The sequence below is a fragment of the Callithrix jacchus genome, chromosome X (assembly GCF_049354715.1).
Source record: "Callithrix jacchus isolate 240 chromosome X, calJac240_pri, whole genome shotgun sequence".
Lineage (NCBI taxonomy): Eukaryota > Metazoa > Chordata > Mammalia > Primates > Cebidae > Callithrix > Callithrix jacchus.
The window spans coordinates 115,351,438-115,360,521 of NC_133524.1; the positions used below are offsets into that span (position 1 = coordinate 115,351,438).

At 46.5% G+C, this 9,084-nt stretch overlaps 1 protein-coding gene across 1 annotated transcript; it reads left to right on the forward strand.

Annotated features, from left to right (window-relative positions):
• Positions 1–2,729: 2,729 nt before the first annotated feature.
• Positions 2,730–5,789, forward strand: SLC25A5 (solute carrier family 25 member 5). The gene is made up of 4 exons (XM_002763210.5): positions 2,730–2,917; positions 3,915–4,401; positions 4,619–4,759; positions 5,374–5,789. The coding sequence occupies exons 1-4, from the start codon at positions 2,807–2,809 to the stop codon at positions 5,529–5,531; spliced, it is 897 nt and encodes a 298-aa protein (XP_002763256.3). The 5' UTR covers positions 2,730–2,806; the 3' UTR covers positions 5,532–5,789.
• The last annotated feature ends 3,295 nt before the right edge of the window (positions 5,790–9,084 follow it).

Genomic DNA, 9,084 nt, shown 5'->3' on the forward strand with positions numbered 1-9,084 from the left:
AACTTTCAGACTTGTCAAAATGTTGCAAAAATAGTACAAAAACGTCCATATATCCTTTATTGAACTTCTCTAAATGTTAACATCTTACATGGCCACCATAACAAAAAATAGTATTGGTAATCTACAGATATTCAAACTTCACCAATATAACCAAAGTCCTTTTTCTGGTCCAGGAGCCAGTGAGGATCACGTATTGCATTCAATTGTCAAGTCCCTTTAGTTTCCTTTAAACTGTGACCATTCCTTAGTCTTTCCTTGTCTTTCATGACCTTAAGACTTTCAAGAATATCTGACTCCTTAAAGTATACATGGTGATAGGTGACTAGGGAAGCTCCAGCTCACCACAGATTAAGCAAAATACCAAGTGATGTAGAACCACATTTAGTTACTCGAAGACTGAGAAGGGGAAAATTCTATGTAACTATTTGATCATCTTTTTTTGTGGAGAGAAAAAAACTGACAAAACAATGAGTTCTGAAACAGAATACAGTAGAGGCATCATGCTCAAAGACAGTAGCAGATGTGGCCAGGGAAAGGTCACATGTAGAAAAGGGATACACGAGTGATGGCGAGGTATATTGAGAAATAATTAACAGTTGAATAAAAATGCATTAATCAGAATGTCGAGTTCAAACTAGAAAAGTTTTGAATTTTGGCCGGATGCAGTGACTCACACCTGTGATCCCAGCACTTTGAGAGGCCGAGGCGAAAGGATCACGAGGTCAGGAGTTCAAGACCAGCCTGACCAACACGGTGAAACCTCATCTCTACTAAAAGTACAAAAATTAGCTGGGTGTGGTGGTGCATGCCTGTAATCCCAGTTAGGAGGCCGAGGCAGAAGAATCACTTGAACCCAGGAGGCAGAGGTTGCAGTGAGCCAAGATTGCATCACTGCACTCCAGCCTGGGCAACAGAGCAAGACTCTGTCTCAAAAAAAAAAAAAGGTTTTGAATTTTATTTTAAAATGCATTATAAATAAAATTCACCTCTCTCCAAATAAAGCCCTCTGTATAATTTTGCTTTAGCTCTTGCTTCTCTCACCAGAACAGAGAAGTGAGTATCACCTTTGGAGCATATACTCTACCATTCTCTCAAACTGTACAGCAAGGTCATTTTTGTATCCAGCTACCTCACTGTTATAATCAGCTGAGAAACACTGGAGCCTTTCACTAACACAGGTTGCAGATTTCTCCCAAGATCAACAAAGCTAGATTAAAAAACTGCTCCTTTGAACACATGCAGTTTGCACGCAACAGTTTGGATCGCTAGGGTCCTTGGGGAGACTAACAAATGGCAAAGTGTACTTTCAGAGGAAGGGCCTCCATCCTGGAGGGTCCTAGAATTGGGTCATTCCACAGGCAGATCTGGAGAAGATGGGAGAGGGCAGGAAAGGAAAGTGAAGGATATGAACACTATGTCTTCTGTGTGCAAAGGCCTGCTGGCATTTTGCCTTTGGGAATTCTGCAGTCTGGGCACATAAAGTTCAGCTACAGTTGCAGTTTTCCACAGTTATCCTTATTTTTATGAACATTGCTATGATTATTCACACACGGAATTTGTGATTGCACTATCTACTCCTGTTCTGAAACTGAGGGAGTACACTTAAGCTAACAAGTAGTTTTTTGAGGACATGTGTGGCAAATGTTTACCCAGTGCAGGGATTAAGGGGCTCAGTAAGCACTTGTCCATTGGCACAATGGCTGCCAATCTAATTCTATTGATTCCTCTAAATGTTTCTGGAGTTCAGAAATCTATTCGATCCAGGGGCACTTTACCTGGAGTCCTGGGAGCCAAATGTCAACGTAGTTCTTAACCTTTCTAAGCCTCTTAGCCTTCTGGGTACAATCTCTGTATTTGCCTTCTGACTAAAAATCACTTCCCCACCCCCAGCCCAGTCCTTTGGACTCTCCTAAGCCAATTCCCGGCAAGATCTTTGTTAAACTGTATTTGCAAACCAGGGTCTGGGGCACGATGGCAGTTCCTGCGTCTGCTGTTCCCTTAATTTTGTCTGGTTTCACTGGCTCCAGGACAGTGACCGGTCTCGGGCGGAAAGAGTGAGGCATTCGCCTTGGTGAGAAACAGCTCAGTAATTAAGACAAATTATTTTTAATGCACTATTTTTAAAAATCAAAAGCAATGCAAAAATCCATGAACAAAGGATCAACATTTGAAATACAGACAGGATCCCAACCTGCACTTACATGACCTGGTCTCTCTTGCCTCACCCTAATCCCAGCCTTGACATTCCAATTAAACTTTATTTACAAAACAAGGGGTCCGGTCAGCAGGATAGTTTGCCCATACGACTTTTTTAAAGTATCGCATTAACTAATGTTTATCTCGATGACTGAAGGGTTTTTTTTCGTATCCCTGTAACAAATGCGTCTCACCCTAGTCCTGGTCCTTCTCCAAGAGTTTTTGTCCAGGCACACCGAGACCTCACCCTTCCTCCCCACTCCGAGGCTTCTCTCAGGGTCCAGCGTTCAAGTCCCGGGTGTTCTCTGGACCCGCCCCTTCCACCCGCCCGGTCTGGAGCCAAGGGCGAGCCGGGGCGGCGCGGACGGAGGTCCCGGCCCGCCTTCCACGACTCCTCCCCCTGCGCGCTGGGCCACTCAGCGGCTCTGCCGCCCAGCGCGCCGGGGCCGAGCCACCGCCCCGGCCCCGCCTCCGACGCCTGCCGCTCCGGCGCCGGCTCCCCCTATATAAATCGGCCATTTGCGTCGCTCCGCCCCGCAGCCCCGGAGTCAAAGCCGGTTCCCGGCCCGGTCCCGTCCTGCAGCAAGCCTGCCTCCTCTTTCCTTTCAACATGACAGATGCCGCTGTGTCCTTCGCCAAGGACTTCCTGGCAGGTGGAGTGGCCGCAGCCATCTCCAAGACGGCGGTAGCGCCCATCGAGCGGGTCAAGCTGCTGCTGCAGGTACAGCCTGGGATCCGGGAGCCCAACCAGGAAGTGGGGGGAAGGGTCGCACAGAAGGCGGGCGCCTAAAGGGTGGTGGGGAGCGAACTATAAAGACAGGCCCTAGTAAGGAAAGCCAGAGGCGGAGCAGAAGGCAAACTGGTGGGAGGCTCCTTTAGTGGCCTGAGTCTAGGAAGGGGCCGGGGGCGGAGGGGAGGACCACCAGGCGCTCGGCATCCCCGAGGCCCCGGACTCGGATGGAGCAGTCCCGGAGAGACGGTCTCCCTGGCCTGAGCGTCTAGGACGAGGCCGAAAGCCGGCATTAGATAGGAACCCCAGACCTTACCGAAGACCTCAAGGTCGCGGCAAGGAGATAACTGCCTGGGGGAGGCCATGCGCCCGGGTTCAGCGGCCGCCCAGCCCGCGGACGCGCTCAAACCTCGCCGGGCCGGAAGCCGGCGCCGGGAAGCGCGTGTGCCTTTTACGTCCGCCCCTGCGCAGCAGCGGCCGCCGGGGCCCCTCTGCCTGCCTCCCTGCGCCGCGCGCACTCCAGTGCCGGCTCTAGAGGGCGCTCCCGGACGAACATGTAGGAGTGGCGGCAACGGCGGCGCTCGGGTCACCTCGGGAGCGGAGTGGGGGCGGAGCGGGACGGAAGCAGCTTTGGAGACCTGAGGCGGAGGCTGCAGTCCCCAAGGTGACCGCGCCCTACATAGGACTCGCCCTAATGCCTCTGAACCTGGGTTTGAGGTAGTGACTTTTCTCCCAGGTCTAAAGGTCATGGGTCCGCTGGAGGGTGCCCCCTCCCCACCCAGAGGAGTGGAGGCTTAATGCCTCTGGTGAACATCACCTCTTCCCCTGTGACAGGCTCAGGGGGCTGGGAGGGTCCAGCCAGTATGATATAGGAAGACCAGATTTGGGGAAAGGGGAGCCAGCCTTAAAGGGCATTGATTGAGATGGCATATGCTCTTCCCTTCCCCTTCCCCATGGTTATAACTGTCCCTGTTGGCTTCCTTCCTAGGTACAGCATGCCAGCAAGCAGATCACTGCAGATAAGCAATACAAGGGTATTATAGACTGCGTGGTCCGTATTCCCAAGGAGCAGGGAGTCCTGTCCTTCTGGCGCGGTAACCTGGCTAATGTCATCAGATACTTCCCCACCCAGGCCCTTAACTTCGCCTTCAAAGATAAATACAAGCAGATCTTCCTGGGTGGTGTGGACAAGAGGACCCAGTTTTGGCGCTACTTTGCAGGGAATCTGGCATCAGGCGGTGCTGCTGGGGCCACATCCTTGTGTTTTGTGTACCCTCTTGATTTTGCCCGTACCCGTCTAGCAGCAGATGTGGGTAAAGCTGGAGCTGAAAGGGAATTCCGAGGCCTCGGCGACTGCCTGGTTAAGATCTACAAATCTGATGGGATTAAGGGCCTGTACCAAGGCTTTAATGTGTCTGTGCAGGGTATTATCATCTACCGAGCTGCCTACTTCGGTATCTATGACACTGCAAAGGGTAAGTTTGCTGTGGAGTTGTGAACATAGCAGACAATTTAAAAGAGCATTGTACCAACCTAACATTCCAAGAGCCAGAGAGTTGTTTTTTGTCATTGCTGTAGGAAGCCGAGATCATCCAATGCAACCCTCGTGTACAGATGACATGTTTAGGGGATGTGGGGAAAGGAAGTCAGTAAAACTGCTTTTTGATAAAAGCGTCTCTTTCCTATTCCCAGGAATGCTTCCAGATCCCAAGAACACTCACATCGTTATCAGCTGGATGATCGCACAGACTGTCACTGCTGTTGCTGGGTTGACTTCCTATCCATTTGACACTGTTCGCCGCCGCATGATGATGCAGTCGGGGCGCAAAGGAAGTAAGTTTCACTTGAGCAGAAGACAAAGTCATAGGCGTGGGGCAAATTGTGGCCACAAACTAGTGAGGCCCACCTTTAAAAATGGCTATCTGCCTGGGCAACGTGATGAAACCCTGACTCTACTAAAAATGCAAAAAAAAAAAATTTGCTAGGATGGCAGCATGCACCTGTAGTCCCAGCTACTCAGGAGGCTGAGGAAGGAGAATTGCTTGAACCCAGGAGGCGGAGGTTGTAGTGAGCCAAGATGGGGCAACTGAACTCCAGCCTGGGCAGTAGAGTAAGACTCTGTCTCCAAAAAAAAAAAAAAGAGAAAAAAAATGGCTGGCTGTCCAACTCAAGGGATGGGGTTGATAGCATTGGGCTCTTCAGATGCCTATGAATGAGGGTGCTTAAATGGTATTAGAGGTTAAGACCAATGGGTAGTCTACATATTCCTGCTGTTTTCTCTAGTCACAGCATTAATATTTCAGTGTTGCCCATGCTAATGTGTGAATGTTGGGTTTAAAGCTGACGTTAGTCCTTAGAGAAGTGGGGCTCTGCTTTATTTAGCCTAGTGAATCTTGGGATTTTTCATCAGCCTTCACTCACTAACTGCATGTCTTTATTCTTTGCAGCTGACATCATGTACACAGGCACACTTGACTGCTGGAGGAAGATTGCTCGTGATGAAGGAGGCAAAGCTTTCTTCAAGGGTGCATGGTCCAATGTCCTCCGAGGCATGGGTGGTGCTTTTGTACTTGTCTTGTATGATGAAATCAAGAAGTACACATAAGTTATTTCCTGGGAATATTCCCCCCGTGAACAGGCATGTTGTATTATATAACATATCTTGAGCATTCTCGACAGACTCCTGGCTGTCAATTTATCTGTGGCAACTATTTACTGGTTGAAAATGGGAAGCAATAATATTCATCTGACCAGTTTTCTCTTAAAGCCATTTCCATGATGATGATGGGACTCAATTATATTTTTTATTTCAGTCACTCCTGATAAATATCAAATTTGGAGAAATAAAAATATCTAAAATAAATTTTGTTTGCAGTTTATTTTCATATTAAAACATACTTTATATTTGATTCCGATATTCAAATACTACCTTTTTAGTGAATGCTACATTTTTAATAATTCTACAGTATCTCTGGAGATGAAGAACGGTCTTTGTAAAACCAGTTGTCAGCCATCCACTTATCAAAGAATAATCACCCACCAACATTCCCAACACATTTGCAAAGGAATTCAGGCCCAGTGCATCCAAAAAGCGTTGTTCATTGTCTATGGGCAGTCATAGCTGAATGAGCTTTCTCTAATAAATACTATGAACCCACCTTTCTTAGTCCTATGGTTATTAATCAAGGACCACAAGCTGAATTGTTCACATTAAGATGGTTACATTTTTGTGAATATCACCTCATTTAAACAAAAATTTTTTAGACTCTTTAAATCATTACCAATTTCATCCAGTTTCCTTCATTTTCACCTGGCTCAAGCCTTCCCTCCCCCCCCCCCCAGACAGGGTTTCGCTCTTTTGCCAGGCTGGAATACAGTGGCTCAATCTTGGCTCACTGCAACCTCCGCCTCCCAGGTTCAAGCGATTCTCCTGCATCCTGAGTAGCCAGGACTACAGGCTCAAGTCACCACACCCAGCTTATTTTTGTATTTTTAATAAAGATGGGGTTTCACCATGTTGGCCACCAGGATGGTCTCGATCTCTTGACCTTGTGATCTGCCCACCTCAGCCTCCCAAAGTGCTGGGATTACAGGTGTGAGCCACAGTGCCCAGCCGGCTCAAGCCATTTTTAGTCCCATTCAGAGCAGAGGATTAGAGCTGGCACGGTTTCGTAGTGCTGAGATTGCAGTACCGTTAAAGATTATGAAGAGGGCTAAACATCGGCCACGACCTCAAAACTCACCTTAAAAAGAGGAAATAGCATCTGCATTTTGCTTCATGCTAATAAGCCTGATCATTGGAAGGCATTTATGTTTATTTTCAATAAACCCTTATTTGGAATCCACGTGAGTGTGTTTGGATTTTCTGTAGCTCCTGATTAGGGCTCAAATTCAGTGGATTTTTGCCATGAGATTTGTACTCAGAATAAAGTATTATGTCTGTCGAAGCACAACATTAAAAAAGATAGGACGGGTGGCTCATGTGCACATGTAAAACTCATTCCTGAGGAGCATCCCACACACTGGCATGTATAAGCTATTCATAGAGAGGTCTGCATGGCATGCATGAATGCCCAAAGATCCCAGAGTTTATTTTGTCCTGTGGCCAGGCACCTGAATCGTAGTATAGCTTAGTTAAGAATTCTGTTCTGGTATCAAAGAAGCCTGGGCTGAAGATCTGGACTCTGAGGCTTAGTTGTGTTAGGTCAAGTTATTTAATTTCTCTAAACCTCGGTTTTCCTTATCTAATAAAGGAGGCTATTAATAGTGCCTGCCTCAGAGGGTTGTTGCAAAGATTAAATAATTTATGCAAAGCATCTACCATAGAACATCATAGGCACTCCATAACTGGTGACTGACAATTCTTAGAAGCCAGATTTCAGGGGCTCTAGAATCAATCAGATGTACCTGAATTTTAATCCTAGCTCTGCTGATTACTGTGTGATCTTGGGCAAGTCAGTTAATCCCTGAGAGCCTCAGTTTCCTCGTCTATGAAATGGGGATATAATAGTGCTCATACATTTCTTTCTTTCTTTCTTTCTTTCTTTCTTTCTTTCTTTCTTTCTTTTTCTTTCTTTCTTCTTTCTTTCTTTCTTTTTCTTTCTTTCTCTCTCTCTCTCTCTTTCTTTCTTTCTTCTTTCTTTCTTTCTTTTTTTTTTGAGACAGTGTCTCACTCAGTCCCCCAGGCTGGAGTGCAGTGGCCCAAGCTCGGCTCAGTCCAACCTCCACCTCCCAGGTTCAAGCCATTTCTTGCTTTAGCCTCCCAAGTAGCTGGGATTACAGGCGCACACCACCATGCCTGGCTAATTTTTGTATTTTTAGTAGAGATGGATTTTCGCCATGTTGGCCAGGCTGGTCTTGAACTCCTGACCTCAGGTGATCTGCCTGCCTTGGCCTCCCGAAGTGCTGGAATTACAGGTATGAGCCACTGCGCCCAGCCTGCTCATATATTTCTTAGGGGTGTTGTGAGTGAGGGCTAAGCACAAGAAAGCATATAGAGCCAGAAGTAGGGTACCTGGCATGTAGCAAGCACTCCGATGTAAGCTCTTAATATGGCACTGAAAATATGGTTTGTTGAGTGAAGATTTGCCCAAGTACAGCCCTGCTTAAGAATGAATTCAAGCCCACCTTTCTTTTTCTGCAACAGACTAGACATACTATATTGTGTAGCATTTATACAAAATAAACTTCAGCTTAGATCGTTTTCGGTTATAGATTTTGTTCCTGAAAGGGGATAAGAGGCTCTCCAGTAAGGGCTGCGTACATGATGCAAGAGGATCCAAGCCCCCTTTATGGTTATTACAATAGATGTGGACTCACTGAGCTGGCAGCTATTAAAATAAACCTAGGACCAGGCATTAATGATCAGAAAGCAAGAAGTGGTGCCTCCCGCAATTGGGTAGCTAACATAGATGAGGTGGAGTTTTTTGTTGTTGTTCTTTCTATTCTTGTTGTTCAATGATTTTTGAAATTTAATTTAAAGACAAAGTGGTTTTAATCTCTCCAAGCTGTGCAGGATAGTGCTATAGAATTCATTATGTCCATTATGTGCATGCGAACGTTGATGGTACACAATCTTAGCAACACCCTAATTTATGCCGTTGTTTTGTTACTATTCAATGCATAACAGGATCCGTGAAGCCTGATTCCAGGTGAGAGAGCCAGAATACAGGTCAGCTTGTGCACAGCCGTGCTTCCTATTCCAAGGGCCCTCTGCACTCAGTGACTGGAAGCAGCGTACTACGGGTGCTCCGGACCGCCGGAGAAAGAAACAAGGGGTGTTCTTCCCAGAGGGGCAGTTTTCGTGGACGGTAAGTCATTTAAGGCTTTATTTTTGTATCAAAAGAGGTGCCGAGATGCTAAAGAGTCTATTAATTTGAAGGCATTTAAAAAACGTAAACTGCAAAGAGAGTAGTGGTATACAAGGGCCATTTCTGGCACTGCCCCCGGACTCCGGGGGGAACCAATTCAGTTTCCTCTGTCATTACAGATAACTTTAGGAGAAATTTTTTTTAAAGTACTGCTATACCGTATCATAGATTTTCAAGCCTCCATGTTACTGGCGTAAATTCTATTTCTCCTTTGAAGTTTGTAAACATAGTATTTCTAATTTGCTCTTGAGATTTTTAATAGTTAACATCGGTACATGGTAATAAAAG